Genomic DNA, 24,688 nt, shown 5'->3' on the forward strand with positions numbered 1-24,688 from the left:
TGATTGAAGAAGCTGCAATTGTACTGGGACCGTCAAATACAAGGAAGAAGATCCCGAAGCAGCCGTGATCAAAAGCACTAAATGGAGCCAAGGCAAGGGTGAAATGCTACCAGTTCAGACCAGTTCTCCTGAAATGGTAGTAAAAAAAAAAGCTACTGTTTCACCCAAACTGGTAGTAAAACAAAGCTACTGGTTCGGGCGAACCGGTATTTCCGACGATCAGCTGTGACGTGCGATTTATATTAGCTAGAAAGTAGGATTTCCTACTTTAGCTAATCTAAATCGCGTGGCACAGCGGATTCCCCCCCTCGTTGTTCTATGTACCTTTGCAGGCGTGCTCAGTAGCAGGCTCCGCCCACCTGCCCAGCCATCATCATGTCCGTTTTTGACGTTCTGCGCATACACGGAAGGTCCTGGGTATTCAAGGAGGTGGTGCGTATGAGTGGAGAGAGTGCATGTATGAGTGCTCACATTTGCGAACCGGTGGAGAAGTTAAGTAATTTCATCCCTGAGTCAAGGTATAGTTTCCTTCCCATCCTACCTCCTCAGATCAGTCCCTGTGCCTCCCCACTCCTGGCAGTAAAAAGATCACTGGCAATCATTAGATCCCAACAACTGTAGAGCCATCCATGGAGAGGAAAGGAGTGGAGATCAAGAAAATGTCAAATGTGCTTTGGCAGCTACAGGAACAAGCTGATTTCTACTTCCCTTGATGAAAACGTCCATTTTGCCCCATAAGAATCCTGCTGTGAAAAGTGACATTAAATCCTCTTTCCTGCCTTTCAGCAATTCTGATCAGGATTGCTTTTTCCCTAATGCTCTATGATCGGCACAGAAACAGCAGTTCAGATTTTGGGGTTATGGGCAGTGGTGGGATTCAACCGGTTCACACCACTTTGGCCGAACCGGTTGTTAAATTTCTGGCTGGCCTCGCCCCGCCACTATTTATGGGCCTCACATGCCTTGGCTGGTGCCTTAGAGCAGGGATCCTCAAAGCCTGCCGAAGCAATTAATCTGACCCACGTGGCACCATGAGGCTGCCCCACCACATGAACCTGCCCACCTGCCGCGCCCCGCCCTTCAGCCCAGTGCAGGCTTTACTTTTACTGACAGCCACGGTGAGCAGAGCGATGCGAGCCCAGTGGGATGCAACTGGAAGGTAAGGCCAATGGCAAGGGAGGGAAATCCGCTCCGGGCCCACCACCCTAGGCTGAAGGGTTATCTTGGGGGGATTTATTTGTGGACATGGCGGGGCTCAACTGCCTTTTGCTGTGCCAGAACATGTTAAATTATTTGAATCCCACCACTGGGAGGATGGGGAAGGAGATGGACAAGAGTGAAGTTAACACTTCTGTTCAGAGATCTCGGAGCTTCTGTTAATGCCCTTTTCTGCAATTGCTGATTCCTCCTTTACTTGTGATTTCCACTGCCAAGAGGAAGATTAACATCACACGTCTTCATATTTAATTTTGAGGAGGAGGAGGAGGAGGAGGATGGCAGGCTAAATTTTGCTGGACAATGTGCATCAATCCTGCAAAAAAAATCAATTCACTTTTTATTGTTATTGTTGTTAGTTGCGAAGTCATGTCCGACCCATCATGACTCCATGGACAACGTTCCTTCAGGCCTTCCTGTCCTCTACCATTCCCCCAGTAGCTCATGCCTACTGCTTCGGTGACTCCATCTAGCCACCTCATTCTCTGTCATCCCCTTCTTCTTTTGCAATCCATCGTTCCCAGCATTCGGCATGCGCGCTGGCCAGCTGACAAGGCAGTGCCTAGTGTGCCCTAACAAATGGCTCCACGTGCCATGGGGCTACACTCTTTCACCCCTCTGGTTTAAAGCCAACTGATATACTTTGACTAGATACGTCCATAGCAACTAGACTGTTTCCCAACCATTGTCTTTTGTGCTTCTTTTTTTGGAAATGTTCTGACTGAGGCTTCCCAAGAGCATGAAGCAAACTCCTGGTCTGACAAAAAACCTTTTTATTAATTGACTGTGAATTCTGCTCATTTACATCCAGCAAAATCTTTCAAGGGGGGGATTTACAGTCACAGACCTTATCTGGCTTGGAGAGCTGCCTGGCCGATATCTGCAAAACTTGGCAAGGAATCTCGGAGAGTCACGAATCAATTAAGCAAACTAATTGTCTCCTGCAAACTCCACTCCCCTTTCGCTCCTCTTTTATTTCCTCTGGGAGGGGTCATTCACTGTCTACCTGTGGCCTCACTGCCAAGTCAACCCTTGTTCTTTAGCTATTCCCTTCATCTGGCAACTCTGCGCATGCGCACACTAGGAACAGGCTCCAGCTGTTCTTCTGTCCCAATGATGTCTGACTCCGAAAGCAGCTGATAACTGTCAGATGGCCCTGGCCTCATCTCTGCCTCCGACACAGAGCTCTCATCAGAGCCTTCCCCAGACACCAGGCGGGCCACAACAGTAAAGACGTTCTTTAAAGAATATGAGAAATACATTTTAAATGTTTGCCAAGATGGAGAGGACACCTCCAAGTTGGGCATCTGTCCCTTAACTCTTCCATGGCATGCATTGTATTGTTTTATTTTATTTCTGTTATGAGAACGAGAGCTCAATGGAGAATTTTGTAGGACAAAGTACAATGCAGAGAGGCAGGAGTAGAATGTAATTGTTGTTTCTTCTGAATTTTGTTGGGGGTTTGGTTCACTGGTGCGTGGATGGGGGCAACACAAAGGAAACAGCAGAGCTTCCCCAGATGGTGATGCTTCACAATCGCACAAGTTTTGTCAACGTGGACCAAGGATCTGTCAGATTTGGGCCACAAAGAGTCCTGTGTGGTGTACGGAGGTACTCTGAACTGATTTGAATGAAAACAAATATAATTCCAATTCCCAGGAAGAAAGGGACATCAGGGGACCCTCTCCCATCTGTCCTTCCTCTGCTCCCTAACAAACAGTCAGGTGAACCCCGTGAACTGAGCGTGAGCCCTTTCAAGTCAGGCCTGATGCTTCAGTCAGCGCCCGGCGTAACTGTTGTGACCCGCCAGCAGAACTGGTGACATACAATGAGGAGGTTGGGGAGGAACCTGGGCCAGTCCTGGAGTCTGGGGAAGGCTCTGATGAGGGCTCTGTGTTGGAGGCAAATAGGGGGCCAGGGCCATCTGACAGTTATCAGCTGCCTTCGGAGTCGGAGATCAGTGTGACAGAAGAACAGCTGGAGCCTATTCCCAATGTGCGGATGCACAGAGCTGCCAGGAGAAGGGAACAGTTAAGGAACAAGGGCAGACTCGGGAGTAAAGGCACAGGTGGATGGTGAACGGCCCCTCCCATAGGGAATAAAGTGGAGCGAAAGAGGAGTGGAATTTGCAGGAGACAATTAGTTCGCTACATTAGTGTGAAGATTTGTTCGTGACTCTCAGAAACTCCTTGCCAAGTACTTTTGTCCTGGCAGCTCTCCAAGCCTGATAAAGTCTGTGGTGGTAAATTCACCGTTGAAAGACTGCTTGCCTGGACTTTGCTGGATGTGAATGAGAGGAATTCACGTTAATAAAAAGGGGTTTTGTTGGGACAAGGAGTCTGCTTCGGGATTTGGTGAAGCCTCGGTCAGAACAGAAACATTCAGCTGCAAGTGGGAAGCTTGAAGGGCTGTCATCAAAAATAGTCAGGGAGGATGGGAGGAATCAAACTTTTCACAGGAAAGCATGTCAGCCATTCAAGCCATAGAGAACATGAGTTGTAGGCTTGGTGAATGAAGCAATCAACATGCTGACAGGATATCTCAATCAGACAGGTCTGGTTTTGATTGGGGCGCAGCAATTCTAATCTATCAAGATGATGCTCACCATTCTCTGCTTTCTATTAGTTCTTCATCTTGCTTTGGGGTCATCTCCAGCTTTTATAACGCTGCTCTCTATTCTCTTGGCCAGCAAGGGATTTTTAAAGCCCTCCAAGAATCCTCGTCCCACCAGTCAGATTGTGGACCAGAGGTGACCTTCCCAACCCCCATTGCTGACTGCTTCTATGTTCTGAAGCTGACAGCATTGACTGATCTTCATATTCAAAATCAAACCCTTTAAATCATCAAGAGAGTAAAAGAATGGAAATGGATTGGTCATGTAGCAAGAAGAAGTGAGGGCAGGTGGACCAAGGCAATCATAGAATTGATCCCACTTGATCCAAAGTGTCCATGAAAGAGACCTAAAATAAAGATGGAGTGACAACATCAGCAAGTATGGCCGGCCCAGCTGGCAAAAGAAAGGACTGTATGGGTTGGAAACATGAGAAAGAGGATGGACAGACAATGGCTAGGATGATGATGATGAGGAGGAGGAGGAGGAGGAGGAGGTGGAGGAGGAGGAGGAGGAGGAAACCGTAATTACAACATGAATTCCCAAATAGATTAGATTAGATCAGATCAGATTAGATTAAAAGAGTTGGAAGAGACTTTGTAGATCATCTAGCCCACCCCACCCCCAAGCAGGAGACCCTATAATCTTTCTGACAAATGCCAGTCCAATCTCTTCTTGAAAGTCTCAAGTGATGAAGCTCCCACAACTTCGGAAGGCAACTTCTGTTCCATGGGTTAATTGTTCCCACTGTCAGAAAGTTCCTCCTTATTTCTAGTTGAATCTCTCCTTGGTCAGTTTCCATCCATTGTTCCTTGTCTGCTCTTCAGGTGCTTTGGAAAACAGCTTGACCCCCTTCTTCTCAGTGGCAGCTCCTCAAATACTAGAAGAGAGCTATCATGTCTCCCCTGATACTTCTCTTCCCTGGACTAGCCATGCCCAGTTCCTGCAACTGTTCTTCCATCTTCTACCATCCAAATGGAGGCTGTATGATGAAAGAGAAGGTGAAGATGGGAAGTACCAGACACAATTTTGCCAAATGTTGTTAAGACTGAGCTGTTACAACATTGGTATGAAACAAAATGTTATGAAAAAATACATACTTAAATCGATCCTCTTCTGTTCAGTTTCTCGGGGACATTATAAGACACAAGCTTTTTGAAAGAGACAAAACTCTCATTTTAAAAGTTTGCCAACGATCTATTACATGTGTATCTTATTCTACAGTAGAAATTCTCTGTGGGTCAAGGAAAAGACTTTTTGGAGCCTATTTTATATATTTATAGGTGTGTGTATGTCTGTGTCTGTTTGTGTATGTATGTATATATGTGTGTGTATGTGTGTGTGTATATATGTGGGTGGGTGTATATATATGTGTATATTATATATGTATGTTTGTGTGTGTGTATGTGGAGAGAGAGAGGGGGGGGAGGGAGAGACTTCAATTCAACCATGTCCTATTCTTGGAAATTTCCTAATCAAGTCCCTGCAGATTTCTTGGCAAGCTTTTTCAGAAGTGTCTTGCCATTGCCTCCTTCCGAGAGCTGAGAGAAACTGACTGGCCCAAGTCACCCAGCTGGCTACAAAGACGTTAGCCCTTCTGGTTTGGAGTCATAGAACCCTAGGGCTGGAAGGCCCCTTGCAGGGTTTTCTAGTCCACCCTTCTACCCAAGGCAGAAGACGACCTTATTCCATCCCAAACGAATAGCTGTCCAATCTGTTCTCGGGGTCTCCTGGCTTCTCTGTCTTAACTTCTACACCAGGGTTGTCAAACTCAATTTAATTGAGAGCCGCATCAGGGTTGTGTTTGACCTTGGAGGGCCGGGGTGGGTCTGGCCAGGGTGGGTGTGGCCAGCCTGACATTACTCCTGTCGGGGGCGCCTGTGGCGGCCTGAATGCTCTGTCAGTGAAAGCGGGCTCACAAGCTCTGTTTTCACCTGCCTCAGTCTCCTGCAACCCTTTGCCAGTGAAAATGGAGCTCAGGAGGGCTGCATGCTCCAGACAGGAGTAATGTCAAGCTGGCCACACCCAACTTGGCCATGCCCCCCTTCCCCCAGGTCAAACAACCCTAATGTGGCCCTCAATGAAATTGAGTTTGACATCCCTGGTCTAAAGGCATTGGGTTGGCAAGAGCCTTGTGGGAAGGTGCCAAGAGGCTGCAGGGGGCATCTATAGGAGGCTGTGGCTTAAAGGCCAAGCTGTGGATTGTGGGATCTTGGGAGCCACAGGGTCAAGCCAGAAATCCTACAGATAATGCTCCATTTATATACTTCCCAGATGAACTTGCTTTAATTGTTAGCAGAGGGAATGGCTGCGCACTGAAGCTGTGACATTGATGCTGCATGTCAGAATCAAGTGACCCAGCAATTTTCCTGCAAGCAACTTATTCCCAAAGAATGACAATAACACAGTAAACTTTTATTATGGCTGTTAAGCAAAAAAGCCCAACATAGAAATGCATTCACCCACAATTACAGATATTTGCCAAAGTAGTCCTAAAATACAATAAAACAACGTAATGATAATGATAATATAGCAATATCAATAGCACTTAGACTTATATACACAGTGCTTTTTACAGCCCCCTCTAAGCCATTTACAGAGTCAGCCTCTTGCCCCCAACAATCTGGGTCTTCATTTGACCCCCCTCGGAAGGATGGAAGGATGAGTCATCTTTGAGCCTGGTAAGATTTGAACTGCCAAATTGCAGGCAGCTGGCAGTCAGCAGAAGTAGCCTGCAGTACTGCATTCTTACCATTGTGCCACCACAGCTTTTAATAATTATTATATTACATGAAAGAAAGGAAGGAAGGAAGGAAGGAAGGAAAAGAAAGAAAGAAAGAAAGAAAGAAGGAGAGTAAAAAAAAGAAAAACAGAAATGAGAGGGAGAGAGAGAGAGATCCCTTTCCAACAGAAAACCTGGGTAGGCGTGGCTGGGTGTGTCATGTGACTGGGTGGGAGTGATGTTGAGTTGGCCACACCCACCCAGGTTTTGTGGCTCCCGGTGTTTTCTTTTCTGTGGGAAACGGGTCCAAATTAATTTTGCTGAACAAATAGTGCTGAGTCTTTCAGTTTTTACATGGCTTCATTGTACTTAGGAGGCTCACAACGTTTTTGTTTGGCTACTTAAAACCACATTCCAGTTGAGACAATCTCATGCTGCCATAATCAGCATATTAAAGCTAGCCACAGAATAGGTATGCCTTAACATACTTCTGAATTAGCCCGGTGCCAGACTGGGCAAACTTCACATTACTTCCAGATGATCAACTTCCAACATCTGGCTGCTGTTGGCTGTCGGGACTTAAGGGAATAAAAGTGTAAAACCTCTGGAAGGCATCAGGTTGCACACTTCTTCAACAGAACATAAGGAAGGAAGTACAGCCAGAAACATCAGCTCTGCTTTCTGTGGGACACCGTGTGTGTGTGTGTGTGTGTGTGTGTGTCCTAATTTAAGACAACTCCTCCCACCCCCCACCCCCATGAAGAAATGCAGACAAACATCCAGTGCAGTATCCAATTCGTCCAATTCTGGTCACCAAGATACATAAAAAGTGTCAAGACCAGAGGTGGGATTCAGCAGGTTCGGATCAGTTTTGAAGAACTGTTAGCAGAAATTTTGAGTGGTTTTCTGCCTCCCAAGTCCCAGCTGATCGGGAAGGAATAGGGATTTTGCAGTAATCTTCCCTTGGCTCAATTCTGGGCCTGTTAAGGCTGCAAGGCAATCCAAGTGGTCAGTCCTGGAGGAGATCAACCCTGACTGCTCTTTAGTAGGCCAGGTCCTGAAGAGGAAACTCAGAGAGTTTGGCCACCTAATGAGAAGGAAGAATTCTCTGGAGAAGAGCCTCATGCTGGGATCGATTGAGGGCAAAAGAAGAAGGGGACAACAGAGAATGAGTGGCTGGATGGAGTCACTGAAGCAGTAGGCATAAGTTTCAATGGACTGCAGGGGATGATAGAGGACAGGAAGGCCTGGAGGAACGTTGTCCATGGGGTCACGATGGGTTGGACACGACTTCACAACTAACAACAACAAACCTGTACTTTATGGAACAGCCCAAGGATTGGATTTTGCATACATATTTTCTTCTCTTTATAATCTTCCACTGGACAAATAACAATGAGAAGCCCTTGAGATATCTAATCACAGTTTCTGGAGTGGCACACCCCAAATTTTACAGCCGGATTCAGGAAACCCATTTGCTGAGTTCACTGAACAAGGAGCATTCTGAGATCCTGGCTGATATCTGGGCTTGGTTTCACCCCACCTTGCTTAGCCGGGAGCTGATTCCCCATAACAACCTCCCCCCCCCCGCCCCCCAGACCCTTTAAGACTAGATTAGCATGAATGGCATTTTTATATTCTCCCTCCTTCATAAAGATGGGATTAATCTTTCTCCTGACCAAAGCTGAGCCAGCAGGACAATGATGCTTCACCCCCCTCCCCCCTCCCCAAATCCCCCTTCCATCCAAGTTGGCCATTATCTCAGGGGAAGGGAGGGGGGAGAAGAGATGGAGGAAGCCTCATCTCGTCCAACAGTAGCACCAGCTGCACCCCACACGCTACTCAATTAGCCGGCCGGTGGTTGTTGTTTTTTCTTTTGAATTTGGTGTGAATTGAAGAATAGGCCATGAATCTCCTGGCAACTGATGAATGGGGGCCTTTTATGGAGAAAAAAAAAGATCGCCTGGCAATGGACCCACTGACAGATGCACAGAGTTCTTTCCATTAATTAAGTGAGAGGGGAAGACAGCCCTCCTGTCCCTCCTGGCCTCCAATCTCCCCCATTCCCATTCTCCTGGGCGTTCAGGGCTGGGCTCCTTCTTGTGCTGCGCCAGCCATCGTTTCATCTTGGGCCACCCAGGGAAAAGCAAAGCAATGGCAACCATTCCCAAACACCATGTGCCAACTTTCCTTCAGGCGCCCTTGATCCCAGTGGTCGGATTCAACATTTTTTACGATCGGTTCTGAGGGTGTGGCTTGGTGGGCATGGCATGGCTTGATGGGCATGGCAGGGGAAGGATACTGCAAAATCTCCATTCCCTCCCAACTCCAGGAGAAGGATACTGCAAAATCTCCATTCCCTCCCAACTCCAGGGGAAGGATACTGCAAAATCACCATTCCCTCCCCACTCCAGGGGAAGGATACTGCAAAATCTCCATTCCCTCCCCACTCCAGGGGAAGGATACTGCAAAATCTCCATTCCCTCCCCACTCCAGGGGAAGGATACTGCAAAATCTCCATTTCCTCCCCACTCCAGGGGAAGGATACTGCAAAATCTCCATTCCCTCCCCACTCCAGGGGAAGGATACTGCAAAATCTCCATTCCCTCCCCACTCCAGGAGAAGGATACTGCAAAATCTCCATTCCCTCCCCACTCCAGGGGAAGGATACTGCAAAATCTCCATTCCCTCCCCACTCCAGGGGAAGGATACTGCAAAATCTCCATTCCCTCCCCACTCCAGGGGAAGGATACTGCAAAATCTCCATTCCCTCCCCACTCCAGGGGAAGGATACTGCAAAATCTCCATTCCCTCCCAACTCCAGGAGAAGGATACTGCAAAATCTCCATTCCCTCCCCACTCCAGGGGAAGGATACTGCAAAATCTCCATTCCCTCCCCACTCCAGGGGAAGGATACTGCAAAATCTCCATTCCCTCCCCACTCCAGGGGAAGGATACTGCAAAATCTCCATTCCCTCCCCACTCCAGGGGAAGGATACTGCAAAATCTCCATTCCCTCCCCACTCCAGGGGAAGGATACTGCAAAATCTCCATTCCCTCCCCACTCCAGGGGAAGGATACTGCAAAATCTCCATTCCCTCCCCACTCCAGGGGAAGGATACTGCAAAATCTCCATTCCCTCCCCACTCCAGGGGAAGGATACTGCAAAATCTCCATTCCCTCCCCACTCCAGGGGAAGGATACTGCAAAATCTCCATTCCCTCCCCACTCCAGGGGAAGGATACTGCAAAATCCCCATTTCCTCCTGATCAGGTGGGACTCGGGAGGCAGAGAATAGATGGGAGCAGGGCCAGTCAGAGGTGCTATTTACTGGTTCTCTGAACTGCTCAAAATTTCTGCTACTGGTTCTCCAGAACCGGTCTGAACCTGCAGAATACCACCTCTGCTCGATCCTAAGAATGGATGGCTTCCTTTGGATTCCCAAGGTAGTCAGAGGAGCATCGATGAGAAGGATGCAAGTTCCTTCATCCAAGGGGCTGGGCTTCTAATCATTGTTCAAAAAAAAGCACACGGGACACGCAAGGTCGCCAACGAGAAGGACAAGCCATTTCCAGGGTTCTGAAGCAGGAAATGATCCCCATTGAGCAGGTTGGTAAGCCATGATTTAAGTTAGCCCCCAAAGCACCGCCCCTCTATATCTCTTCTTAGCCAATCTTGATTAGGAACCACGTGACTTGATTTTCAGTTGGGACATAAGCGCTGTCCGTCCGTCCGTCCATCCATCCATCATTTATCCTATCTATCTATCTATCTATCTATCTATCTATCTATCTATCTATCTATCTATCTATCTATCTTTTATCATAACTCTCTCTCTCTCTACCATCTATCATTCTCTCTCTATCATCTCTCTCTCTCTCACACACACACACACACACACATACATACACACACACCATCACCACCACCACCACCACCATCATTATCTCATGAGGAAACTGCCCATCTCCCTCACAGAGAGTTGTTCAAAGTAGATCATGTTTAGAATGTTTTTTTAAAAAAAAAACAGTCTTTGAAGAATAGCTTCTATTCTTTTTTTACTATTACATTCCCGTTCAGTAGTTAACCAGTTCCATCAACTGAATGACAATCATTTTCCCCTAAAGCGAAATATAGACGTTTTGAAGCAAGAAAAATGACAAGGAAACAAATGGGAGGACGTCAGTTGGCAAACGGAGTTGGTCTGCTTGAGGTATGCAGGGATTCAGTTCCACTGATTTCCATTTCAAAATCCATTTGTCTCATTTTCAAAACCCACCTGCCTTTTCACATCTCTCCGCTTTAAGTCAGCCACAAGCAGCAAGATGCTTGGATGGAGCCCTGCAGTATAATCCCCACTTTTTTTGGAGGGCGGGGGGCTCTGCAGGCTAATGTTTCAAGAAGAGACTGGACAGCCATTTGTCTGGAATGGCATAAGGTCTCCTGCTTGTGCAGGGGGTTGGACTTTAAGACCTCCAAGGTCCCTTCCAGTCCTGTTATTCTAGATTCTATGCTCCTGTAATCTGCTTCCTTCTCAATGTGCCACCTCTAGAAAGGAAGGCCCCTGATGCTTTAATTGCAACCTGAGAGATTGTATAATATTTGTATACATGTTATTATCTCTATGGAAATAAAAAAAGCTGTCAATATGTTAGGAAATATGAAAAAGATTAAAGGAACATAAGCATGTACTGTATGCCTTAACTAACCTGATTTTTTTAAAAATGTATAGTGATCTGTTGAAAATAGGCCATGTTTACAGTAAAAAAAAAAGGCCTCTGAAGGATAGATGTAAAACTGTTATCTCAGCCATTTTGCAAAAGATCTGTCCCAAATTTATGCAATTCTGCAGGTTGGGTGATTAAAGTATAGGCCGTTTCAGGGACATTCCAGTAAATTCTAGCATATTATTTCTTTTACCCTCAGTTTTATTTTCTCACTTGGCCTGCCATTGAACCTCAAGCCTTTCAGTATTCTACAATAAAAGCAGATTTAAAATTAGGGCATTAAAATCTGTTTCAAGTAGCCGTTAAAGCCAATGAAACAAATAGAATTAATAACGAAAATTAACACACACGCCCCCAAGTTAAAATCCTGTGTATAAGTAAGAGTGAAAATACAAGAAGGTGCATTTTGAGAGAATTGGGCTACCGATGGTCAAAGGAGACCCTCAAGTTGTCATGTAGAAGATGGACCTAAGCTATGTAGGGGTTGAAGATAATATGGATATAAGGACATTTTGTCCTGCTGCTGGAAGCCAAGATGGGGTTTTAAGCAGAGATGTGATACAGTCAGTGGTGGGATTCAAATAATTTAACAACTGATTCTCTGCCCTGATGACCAGCTGGCTAGGCGGGGATCAGTGGTCATGTGACTGGGTGGGCGTGGCCAACTCAACATCACTCAGGTCGATGGGCGCTTCGCCTTAGCTGTTACAATGTAACAAGGGTCAACTGGAGAGGCAGTTTCTGTAAGCAGGGTAATAAAGATTAGACTAGAAACACCAGAATGTTTCCTTCCTGCCTTCTTTACAGGATTAGTTCTGTAAAGTGGTGGGAAAAAAACAAAATGAGATTTCTTCCAACAACCAGTTCTCTGAACTGTTTAGAAAGTTAAGAACCGGTTCTCCCGAATAGGTGCGAACTGGCTGAATCCCACCACTGGATACGGTGCTTTCTAAAACTGTCTTTTGTACCAACTGAGGTATCCAGGTAAGAGCCGAGCACCATTCCATGTAGATTCCATTATCGTAAGTCAGGGGTGTCAAACTCGATTTCATTGAGGGCTGCATCAGGGTTGTATTTGACTTTACCAGGGGGGGGAGTGGGCGTGGCCAGCTCAACGTCACTTGTGTTGGGGGCCCAAGTGCTCTGCCAGCGAAAATGGGCTCTTGAGTTCTGTTTTCAGCTGTGACGGGCTCCTGCAACTCTCTTCCAGCAAAAACGGAGCTGAGGAGGGCCACCCGCAGTTCTCCCGAGCTCCATTTTCACTGGCAGAGGCACCGCGGGCCAGTCCTTTGCTGTTTCTAGGGCAACCCCGTGGGCCAGATCTAAGCAACCTGCAAGGCGGATCCAGGCTCCTGGCCTTGAGTTTGACACCCCTCTCCTAAGTGGAGCTGGAGCAGGGGTGGGATGCTGCCGGCATTACTGCTGGTTCATAACCCGTGCACAATGTTTACGCGCACACTTCATGCGTGTACATGCGCTCTTCAATGTAAATTGTTCTGCACACATGAACAATTAGAGTGAACTGCGCATGCTCTACATGGGGCTGCCCTTGAAGAGTGTTCGAAGACTTCAGTTAGTCCAGAATGCAGCCACGTGAGCGATTGTGGGTGTACCTAGGTACACCCACGTTACACCTGTCCTCCGCGAGCTGCACTGGCTTCCTATTGGTCTCCGGACACGTTTCAAGGTGCTAGTCATTACTTTTAAAGCCCTTCATGGTTTAGGACCTGGTTACCTGAGAGACCGCCTCCTGTCATTTACCTCCCAGAGACCTATAAAATCGCACAGATTTGGCCTCCTCCGGATTCCATCTGCCGGTCAATGTTGGCTGGCGACTCCCCGGGGGAGGGCCTTCTCTGTAGCTGCTCCGGCCCTATGGAATGATCTCCCCGTGGAGATCTGGACCCTTACTACTCTCCCGGCCTTCCGCAAAGCGATTAAGACCTGGCTCTTCCAGCAGGCCTGGGGCTGTTGATTTATCCAGCCCCATTTTATGTTATGAATGTTGTGCGATTTTAATGTCTGTACTTTTTAATTTTTATATGTTACCAGTCCCTACTTTATCTGTAAGCTGCCATGAGTCTCTCGAGAGTGGGCGGCATACAAGTCCTAATAAACGTAAACGTAAACCAAAATCCAAAATGGCCGGTTCTGTGACCCAGGCCTGAATTCCACTAATGGTTTGGCCAAACTGGCAGCAACCCACTTCTGAGCTGGCGGTATCAAAATAATGACAAATTGCCAAAAGCTCCGCCTCTTTGGGGTGTGGTTTCTCAGAGAAAAGGGGCGGGGCTTGCTCCACAATGTTATGATACTGCATTGGTATCTCTGTTGCCTCAATTGGGAAATCAAAGAGAGATCCTGTGGAGAAGCAGTCCCCAGGTGCATACAGCTCGCCCTCGACTTATAACCATTCATTTTGCAACAGTTCAAAGTTACAGCGGTGCTGGTCCTCAAACATAGTGACTGCCACTGCCTCCCCAGGGTCATGTGTTTGACATTCGGGCATTTAGAAACTGGGATGTATTTACATTGGTTGCAGAATCTTCGAGGACATGTCACACACCATTGGTGACCTTCCCGGAGGCTGCCTCCAACAAGCAAAGTTAACGGGGAAAGCCGGATTTGTTCAGTGACCACATGTTTCACTTAAGGACCATGGCGATTTGCTTAAAATAGTCGTAAAATGGGGTGCAGCTCACTTAAAGGACTGCATTGCTTATGGACAGAAATTCCAATTGCGGTTGAGATCGTAAAATCAAGGGCTAACTTTACTGACTCCTTCTGGGAGACTTTAATGCACCCGAGTGCAGCAGCCGCCAAAAAAGCTAATACAATCCTGGGTTGTATAAACAGAGGCATAGAACCAAGATCACATGACGTATTAGTACCGCATCATAAAACCCTATTAAGACCACACCTGGAGTACTGCATCCAATTTTGGTCACCGTACTACAAAAAAGGTGTTGAGACTTTGGAAAAAATGCAGAGAAGACCAACTATGATGATCAAAGGCCTGGTGATGGAACCATATGAAGAACGGCTGAAGGATTTGGGTTTGGCTAGTCTAGAGAAAAGAAGGACTAGGGGAGACATGATAGCAGTCTTCCAGTATTTGAGGGGCTGCCACAAAGAAGAGGAGGTCAAATTAGGGGTGGGATTCAGCCGGTTTGGACTGGTTTGGGTGAACTGGATGCTAATTTTACATCTGGTTCACTGAACAGGAAGTTGCAAGGACTGGCTGGCCCTGTCCACCCTTCCCCTCCCCTCCCCTCCTCTCCCCTCCCAGGAGTCTCCACATGGCCCATTTTGGATGCCATGGAGGCTCTGGGAGGGCGAAAAACCTCCCAGAAGTTTTGGAAGTCTGGAAATGGGCCCATTTCAGGACTCTGGAGTGCCTCCAGAGACCGGGGAAGGCTGTTTTCACCCACCCAGAGGCTTGAGGAAAGCCTCCGGAGCCCGGGGAGAGTGAAAATGCCACCCTCACACCCCCTACTGTGCTGCAGGAAGCCAAGTAGGCCATGCCCACCATGGCCACACCCACCTAGCAACCAGGCAAAGAACTGGTTGCTAAAATTTTTGAATCCCACCGCTGGATCAAATTATTCTCCAAAGCAGCAGAGGGTAAGAAAAGAAACAATGGATGGAAACTAATCAAAGAGAGAAGCAACCTGGAATTAAGGAGAAACTTCCTAACAATGAGGACAATTAACCAGTGGAACGGCTTGACTTCAGAAATCGTGGACGCTCCATCACCGGAAGTTTTTAAGAAGAGACTGGTCCGCCACTTGTCTGGAATGGTATAGGTCAGTGATGGCGAACCTATGGCACGTGTGCCACAGGTGGCATGTGGAGCCATTTGTCAGGACATGCAAGGCGCTGCCCTGTAAGCTGCCCAGCTGAGTTCACTCTTTTTTAAAGCCATTTTTCGCCTTCTCCAGGCTCCAGAGGCTTTATACGAGCCTCGGGAGGGCAAAAAGAGCCTTCCCCACCCCCCGGAGGCCCTCTGAAGGCTTCATGAGCTTCCCTGAAGGCTCCAGAGTACAAAAAAATGGCCCTACAGGCAAACCGGAAGTTCGGGAATGGACTTCCGGTTTGCTCAGAGGGTCATTTTGACTGCTCCAGAGGCTTCAGGGAAGCCTCCTGAAGGTCCCTGAAGCCTCCGGAGGGTGTTGGGGGGGCGGGGAGGCTGTTTTTGCCCTCTCCAAGCTCATATAAAGCCTCTGGAGCCTGGGGAGGGTGAAAAAAGCATGCAAAAATGGGGGGGGGAGCACCTATAGTGCATACATGCGCACTGGGGGGTGTCACACATTGCATTATAGGTACAGAATGCCCGCACACGACCCCCCCCTGCACTCCCTCCACATGGTACGCGAGCCAAAAAAGGTTCGCCATCGCTGGTATAGGTTCTCCTGCTTCAACAGGGGGCTGGACTAGAAGACCTCCAAGGTCCCTTCCATCTCAATTCTATTCTAACGCTACTCAGAGTCGGAGGATCATCCACCTCGCTGGAATGATGACCCCTAAGGGCTGCAATCTGGGTTTAGTGTCAATCTGGCCAGCCAGCTGCCAGCAGGACACCGAGAGGAATCCGCCATCTGTGTCACCAATGGAGCCTTTGACAGGCTGTCAAGGCGTGAGCAGACTGTTCTTCATAAAAAAAACTCTGTTGATTTTACGAGGAATGGCGGGATTGAAGCTTTCACAGGGTAGGTCATTCAAAGGCTCAGATCATCCTAAGTATAACATTTCCACAATGGGCTGTCAGACAAAGCCCCAGTCACAACCCGCGGGCTCCCCTTGGGGACTTCCATGGCCAGGGAAAAGAACAATACTTCAATACTTTAAATCTGAAAAGCATTGTGGTTCAAACTCACTTTCCTAAGCAGCTTTCTTTGCTGGTTGATCCTTTGGAGACACCAAGAACTGCTTCTGCTGTCTTTTCACACCTCAGAGCAGCCGAGCTTGACTTTCCCAGCTATGGAACAGAAGGCAAGCCTGTAATAAATGCTTCAATCTTTCCCCAATCATCGCAAATTATTCACACGGAAGATCCTGTTTTTCTCCCTTGGACTCTAATGAAGCTCCTGTTGAACCAATTATTCACTCGCTCTTCTTTTTATTGTCTAACAAGGAAATCTACAAAGCATCTTCATTAGGAATAAGGCACGGTTTGCTTGGGGGTTTCCCCCTCTCTTTCAGCTTCCTATTTAGCTCTAAAACGTCAGAGCTTTTACGGAGCAATTTGGAAGGGGAAATCATCTGATGGCAAGTGATTAAATGGAACAGTGGCTACCTGGCGGAAAATGAGAAAGTCCATCAAATTACCCCTCCTAGGATTCTGCCTTTGGGGAATGTTCAATTATTTTTAAATTGACAAATGTTTGAATCAACCATGGCATTGAGAGGGGAGGGCCGAAAAAACAAGATTTATACTTTTATGGGATAATTAGAAATTCAGTACAGGTGGCACTTGACTTAACGAACACAATTGGGAGCGGGATGCCTATCGTTTAATGAGTCGCGCTCAGTTTTACTATCTTTTTGCTTCTTCTTTCTCCATAATCATTAAGTGAATCACTGCAGTTGTTTTGAAACCTTGGATTTGTTCAGCGAATTTTGTCCCCCCCTCCCCTGGACTTTGCTTGCTGGAAACCGACTGGGAAGGTGACCAATGGCGATCACATCAGCCAAGGGATGCTGCAACCATTATAAATACATGCTGATTGCCAAGGGTCCAAATTTTGATCATGCTTAGTCATGCTGGCCAAATGACCATGGCAATGTCTTCGGACAGCGCTGGCTCTTCAGTGTGCAAAACCATATTTGCTGGCATAATAGCCCTTAGGTCCAGCAGGCCTGTGTACGGCAGCCAGCTGATTTTCAGCTTCCGGAGGGCCGGAAAAGGCCGTTTTCGCTCTCCCCAGGCTTCAGAAAAGTCTCTGGAGCCTAGAGAATTTCCGGTTAACCTGTTGGGCCTGTTTTTTGCCCTCTCCAGGCTTCAGGAAAGGGAGGGCAAAAACTCCCCCCCCCCATGTGGAGGTGTCCCACACGTGCACGTGCATGTGGGTGGGGCACCTGTTAGGTTAGACATCATTGGACTATCACATATGTACGAGGGGAACTTTTACCTTTACATACATACATACATACATACATACATACATACACACACACACACACACACACACACATATATATGTGATTTAAATTGTGTATGTATGTATGTATGTATGTATGTATGTATGTATGTATGTATGTATATGTATATATATGAGTTGGCATGGGACAACTCTGTGTGGAAATTTTATATTGTCTTTTTTCTTCCTATCCCTTTTTCATATCACCTGTATCCAGGAGCAGCATTGCAACCTAAAATATAATGAGGAATATTATAGGGTATATTTGCAAGGCCCAAATGATTAATAACCTTAGATCTTTCTTTCTCAGTATTTCTTCAATAGGTTTCGGATAAAGCACATGAAATCATCCTTTTTTAAAATCTTTAAGGTAGAATATACTAGGATGAAACACTGTTAAAGGACGAATCAAAATAAATTATTGATTGCTTAACAATGGCTTTATGCCCAGCAATTATTAAATATTAATCTGAAGTATGTTTTTAATTGTAGTTCACAATTATTCTTTTACCAAGGAAAAAAGAATAGATCAGTAACTTAAAATAACATGGATCCAAGACAGTTTAGAACACGATTGTAAAACTCGATTGCGTCACGCGACATATCACGACGTATCACATTTTTTTGCTTTGCAGAGCTGGGGTTTGTGTGGTCTGTGCATGAGGCATCCAGCCCACAGGCCGCCACTTTGACACCCCTGGTTTAGAACAGAGTTTTATTCAGAGACATCAAGCAGAGTTCCCCAAAACCACCTTGTTGGGCGGGGCTGTGCCATCAAAGTCCCACCCACTTTTTATGGGCCGACCAGGCCATGAATGTGGAAAAGGGGTGGGGCTTCAGCTGGACTATGGCTGCCATCTTGACCTTTTCGACTCCAGCTCCCTATTTTATGCTTTTATCAAGGAAAAAAGCAGTTTGAAAAGGTTCTTTCTTGGCAGTAAGGCGACTGATCCTTCCCAATTTCTTAGCCTACTGTTAGAGAAACAAGGAGCAGAGACCTTGACTGGTCAAAAGCAGATAGCAGCTGTCTGGAATGAACCATACATACATTTAGGTTTCCAGATAAAGACATCAAAAGCTTAGTAACTGACAGGCAGGTCCGCAGGGGATTGAAATGTAAGCTTTTCTGAGCTTCTGTACGTCTCAATTAAAAAAAAAACCCTGGAAACAACAACTAAAGAATGTGATGGACAGTATTATTGTGGCACCTCTACCAGACTGTAGCTCTGAGGCTACCATGCTCCCCAGATTTTGAGCAGAGATGACTGTTGCATATCCTTCTGGTTGCATGCATGCCCGTCCTACTTTTTGTTGTTCTCAAGATTAAATCATAATCCCATTAACCCAGGAATCTCTAAAGGATCTGATTGCCTTGTTGCTATCACCACCTTTATGGTTTCAGCACTCTTTTCTCTCTTTCTCCCTCCCGTCCGATATATAATGTAATGTGGGGAAGATATAGAATGGCATAGTGACTTTCCTCACACTGAGAGCAATTTTCTGACAGTGAAAGCAATTAATCAATGGAATCACTTGTCTCCTGGCATTGTGGGTGTTCCATCAGTAGGGTTTTTTCCAAAAGAGAACCATTTGACCAGAATGGTATAAGATCTCTTGCCTTGTGTGGAGGGTTGGACTAGAAGACCTCTGAGGTGTCTTCCAGCCCTATGGTTCTATGTTTAAAACCGAAACAAATCTTGTACGATGCCATCATTTTTGGAGCTTTATCCTGCCCTCCCTGTTCTTCCATCCCAGAATCAAAATGTAGAGAAGTCCTGACATGAGACTTCTGGATGATGTCGTCCAAGCAAAAGATCAGAAGGATCGGACATCCTTCCATGTTCATATCTGAAGTTCTGAATAACAAGTGAATAGCCACTGATTCAACATCTCACCCCATTTCTTGAATTCTGCTTTTCCTGAACTTTGTTGGTTGTGTTCTGACCGAGGCTTCCCAAGAGCATGAAGCAAACTCCTTGTCCCCTGCAAAAAAAACCTTTTATTAATTTACTGTGAATTCTGCTCATTCACAGCCAGCTTTCAAAGGAGGATTTACAGTCACAGACCGTATCTGGCTTGGAGAGCTGCCAGGCTGATATCTACAAAATTTGGCAAGGAGCCTCAGCAATTAAGCAAACTAATTGTCTCCTGCAAACTCCACTCCCCTTTCGCTCCTCTTTTATTTCCTCTGGGAGGGGCCATTCATCATCCACCTATGGCCTCACTCCCAAGCCGATCCCTGTTCTTTAGCTGTTCCATTTGTCTGGCAACTCTGCACATGTGCACACTGGAAACAGGCTCCAGCTGTTCATCTGCATCACTGATGTCTGACTCCAAAGGCAGCTGATAGCTGTCAGTTAGCCCCGGCCCCATCTCTGCCTCTAACGTAGAGCCCTCATCAGAGCCTTCCCCAGACTCCAGGACTGGTCCATCTTCCTCCCCAACCACCTCACTTCTCCGAATCTGCTGCCAGCTCTGCTGGCCACTGGCGGACCACAAGTTGGTGCATCTTCTGCTTTTGTCCTGCAGTACCGAAGGATTGGAAGAATCCTTGCCAAGGAGATCTACAGCTACATATAACTAGGAATGAGTGCATTTCCTAACCCGTCTTAATAAAATTAGTAGCAATTTGTGGATCTCTGCTGAAAACCTTTCAGGACTTCTGAAGGTCAGAAAGTCTAGGTGAAAGAGAAAAATGTCTTGTTTTGTTAGGAAAAAGGCAAGGGCTGAACTTTGACTGCTGCAAGCCAGCATGGCCCCATCCCAAATTTATTTCAAAGCTTTCCTCAGGACTAAAATCCACAAACCCATGCATATAAAAGAAGATCCCTGAAGGATCAGGCTAAGGTTCATTTAATCCGTCTTTCTCGTCCCAGAGTCCCCAGCCGGGGAGATAAAAAGGCAACAGCTATTTTCTGTTGCTGCTCGCTACTAATTACTCCTCAGTGCAGGATTCTGGAGCAGACAGATAGTTGTCATCACTATTAGCCACGGGTGGACTAATCTTTCTTTGCTTTATTTAATCCTATTTTCTAAACCACTGGTTCCTTACATTGAACCCCCAGTAGTTACTGGACCATATTCCCTTCTTCCCCAGATAGGGTGAGCAATAAATGAGGATTACGAGAGTTGAAGTCCAGCACCTGGAGACCCACTGCTGTCCAATGATCCTAAGTCCCGGTTTCAACTTTCCAGGAAGATAATGCAATTCTTAACCCGCACCAATTTGGCACGTTCCGCTTAGTCTTGTGGCTATTCTACTCCAATAATGGAAAAAAATGGCACATATTTTACCTCAGGGTAAAGATGCCGACGTGAGGAAACAGACAGCTGCTAAATGATGGGAAGGAAATCAATGAGCCATGGTGGCGTAGTGGTTAGAGTGCAGTACTGAAGGCTACTGCTGCTGACTGCTGGCTGCCTGCAATTTGGAAGTTCTAATCTCATCAGGCTCAAGGTTGACTTAGCTGTCCATCTTTCCAAGGTCAGTAAAATGAGGACCAAGATTGTTGTGTGCAAGAGGCTGAACCTGTAAACCTCTTAGAGAGGGCTGTAAAGCACTGAGAAGCAGTATAAAAATTGAAGTGCTATTACTATTTTCCTTCCTTCCTTCCCTCCCTCCCTCCCAATGGTTAAAATGCAGCATTGCAGGCTAATTCTGCCGCTGCCAGCAATTTGATCCTGACCGGCTCGAAAGCATGTAAAAATGCAAGTAAAAAAATAGGGACCACCTATGGTGGGAAGGTTACAGCATTCGGTGCACCTTCGGCGTTTAATCATGCCGGCCACATGACCACGGAGACGTATTTAGAGAGTGCTGGCTCTTCGGCTTTGAAACGGAGATGAGCACCGTCCCCTAGAGTCGGGAACCATTAGCACATATGTGCGAGGGGAACCTTTACCTTTAGATGGCTTTGTTTTTCCTATTCATTTTCTCTCTGAGAAATTTGATTGTTCAGCAGCATTGGCAGCCGATGGCTATTAACCGTCTCACTCCAGTAACCGGGGGAAAGAGCGACATTAAATATTTGCAGAGTTTGGAGAAGCTGCCCTTCCACTTGGGATCCAGGGGCTGGAAGGACCCTCCCCCTCAATTGGTATTCTGATTTCTCAACTTTTCATTTAGCTTGAGAAATTGGCCATCTCCGTTGCCACAACTGACGTCTTGTCCTTTGTGTCAGGTCAGTGACATGTGAATAATCAAGGCCAAACTTTTATTTTGGCTTCTTTCTGAGAGTGCTTACATTAATTGCTCTCCCTGCACAGTGAACTGTTACACACCTCTGTTAGGCAGTATTATTTTTCCATTTCAAAACTGAAATCCTGAGGGTATTTTTTACACACGGCACAAGAGAGATGAACTCAACTGGTTGGGTGAACAAAAAGGAGAACAGATGTAATGGTGTGTTTGTGTATGTGTGTGACAGGCTCACTGATGCTTGGCTGTCCAAAGCTATGAAAATACATTTTATTAACATTAACCACCCCTGGTTTACATTTTATTTCAAATAACCAGCTTTTGCCTACATGGAGCTATCTAGCTTGGCCAATGGGAAAATTTTTGCCACAAAATAATGACCTATAAATGTAACGGGACGTGGTGGCTCAGTGGCTAAGACGCTGAGCTTGTCGATCAGAAAGGTCAGCAGTTCAGTGGTTCGAATTTTTAGTGCCGCATAACAGAGTGAGCTCCCGTTACTCGTCTCAGTTTCTGCCAACCTAGCAGTTCGAAAGCATGTAAAAATACAAGTAGAAAAACAGGGACCACCTTTGGTGGGAAGGTAACAGCATTTCATGCACCTTCAGCATTGAGTCATGCCGACTACATGTCCACAGGGATGTCTTCGGACAATTCTGGCTCTTCAGCTTTGAAACCGCCCCCTAGAATTGGGAATGACTAACAAATATGTGCAAGGGGAACCTTTAGCTTTACCTAATGATCCATATCCAGTTTCTCTAAGGTTCTGTCTTGGAGATAGAAAATTCTGAAATTCTGCTGGTTTCCAAATGAAGTCAATTTTATTTCAATATCCTGTGAACAGCCACTAGATTTTCATTACTGGATCAGTATCACCAGTATTTTTTATGCCCCAACTATTAAACTAATAGTGGCAAAGTTATAGGTTTGGGTTACTTAATTAAATAATTTTTCCTCCTTTCTAAATTATGCATTTTTATCAGCATCACTGATGAATTGCAGTGCAGTTATTCTTCTCACTCGCTCTGATAAAGAGTCTATTTACTGCAACAGAACCTCATCGCAGCATTAAAAACCCAGAGAACGCCTGTATCACAATTCCTTTATTTATCAGTATCAAATTACATAGTAAATTACTTTGGAGAATGCGTTTCTTGAATACTGTCATACAAATAAAAGATCTTTCCATTATTTGACGTACCCCTTATTGTCTTAAAACTGTGCGTTGAAATAAAACATTTTGGCATGTCCCAAAGAAACAGCCTGCATGAATTTTCTGTACTCTGTTTACGCATAATACGTCTATACTTTTTGAGATGCAGCCATGGGTTCGTAAGTGGCCCATACCTATTATGGCCTTTAGTTATCAAAACAACCAGATCCTGTTCTGGGAAAATGAGATTCCTAGCCAAAATCCAAGTTAACATGAAGAATGAAAGTCCTACCTCTCATCTGAGGAATCTGCATCCAATTTCCTACACCAAATCATACAATCTTGAGTCACCCCAGAAATCATGATTGTATTCCTCATTACTGCAAGAGAACCAGGATTCAGCTGGGAAGGTAAGTAAACCACACCAGGGATCAAGGCCCAACCCTTTTTTTAGGCTTTTACATTGTTAGTCTACTTATTTCCCAATTGAATTATTTTTTGGCCGAGGTGAGCAGCGTTGGCCAAACTTCTAGATACCAGAAGGATTTGGGCATTCCTTTGAGAACTCTGTGCGTGTGTGTGTGTGTGTGTGTGTGTGAGTGTGATGTGCAGGGCACCAGAAACTGCACCCTGGATGATCTTGCAGTCCGACATGATGATGATGGAGCATCTAAGAGATGTGGCCAAGGTCCAAATGAACAGAAGTACAGAAACGCCAGTGCAGGGTCACTGGGGGGCAGGAAGTAGGCAGCATTTCCTGTTGAGCCGTCAGCTTGTCAGTATCATTTGAAGTCAGGTTTCTCCGGGAAGGTGCAACCGGAACGCTTGACGATCACACTGGCAGCGTAGTGCCCGGCCCGGATACACTCTGTCAACGGCCGCTCGTAGACCAACTGAGACAGGAAGCCTGAAGGACAAGATGAAAGGAAGGGGAAAAAACATAAAAGGCTGAGCATACCTGACGGGAAGAAGGACCAGGGAGAGAAAGGCGGCAGAGCATGGCTTTTGGGCTTCTTCCAACTTCTTTGCCACCAGCAGGCACAGCGGGCAGGGATAGCTTTTTCCTATGTCTGCCTGTGTGCGCAATTTGCTTTCTCCTTATGGTGCATGTTGGCTGCATACACGACTTTGGGTGATTAGAATGGAGTAATTGGGGGTGCTTTCTGAGCCACCCAGCTTTCTCTGGCAGAGCTGGGTCCATTTTTAAAAAAATTTGGCCTTTCCTTTTGCCAGTCCCCCCCCCCCCCCCGGGCCAAAGAGCACAGGCAGCTCATCTGGTGCTTCGCAGTACACACTTCTACACAACCGTACACAGTTCTTCCTAAAACGTTTAGGAAGAATTCCAGAAGTCATGTTTCGCAGGCATTTTTAACATGTTTAGAATGCAAATCCTTAGAAAGTTGATGCATTGACACTTTAAAGCTGTTGTGGGTATTTATACTTGTTCTTTTGTTAATCTGTTTAATGTCGCAAGAAAACACCGAGAGAAGAGAATATCTGTAGCTGAGGGTTGAACTGTGGATTCCTTAGTGCTCTTATTAGTTTGATGGTTTGCTGGCAGACTTTTCATTACCCTAATAGACAACATCATCAATGCCAGTGGGTGTGGCATTTGAGCTCTGTTTATATAGAGCCCTGCCAGTGTTGGTTTGTCTGTGAGTGTGGTGTGTTTGGTTTTCCCCTTGGTAGTTCCTTGATTAGGAATTGTTTTCTGGTTGATTTGTCTGGTGTTAATCCCTGCTCATCTTAACCACACCACTACAAAATGACTGTATATAAACAGGGAGCAAACCCCACATTCACTTACCCTAGTTGGGCAATGAAATGTCTGCAAGCACAACAAAGAGCACCAAGGACGCTCCAAAACACACTATTTCTAAAAGACAGATATCACATGGAGCCAAGCCATCTTTTCCTGTTTA

General features: G+C 46.1%; 1 protein-coding gene across 2 annotated transcripts in view; it reads right to left on the reverse strand.

Moving 5' to 3' along the window:
- Positions 1 to 22,703: 22,703 nt before the first annotated feature.
- ADK (adenosine kinase) overlaps positions 22,704 to 24,688 on the reverse strand; it is a 280,019-nt gene continuing 278,034 nt past the window's right edge. The window contains exon 11 of one of the 2 annotated variants that reach the window (XM_032231651.1): positions 22,704 to 23,673. In XM_032231651.1, the coding sequence (XP_032087542.1) occupies positions 23,549 to 23,673 (125 nt within the window). In that variant the 3' untranslated portion in view covers positions 22,704 to 23,548. The remainder of the gene's footprint in view (positions 23,674 to 24,688) is intronic. The other variant, XM_032231652.1, reaches the window with a different exon arrangement.

Source organism: Thamnophis elegans, chromosome 15 (assembly GCF_009769535.1).
Source record: "Thamnophis elegans isolate rThaEle1 chromosome 15, rThaEle1.pri, whole genome shotgun sequence".
Lineage (NCBI taxonomy): Eukaryota > Metazoa > Chordata > Lepidosauria > Squamata > Colubridae > Thamnophis > Thamnophis elegans.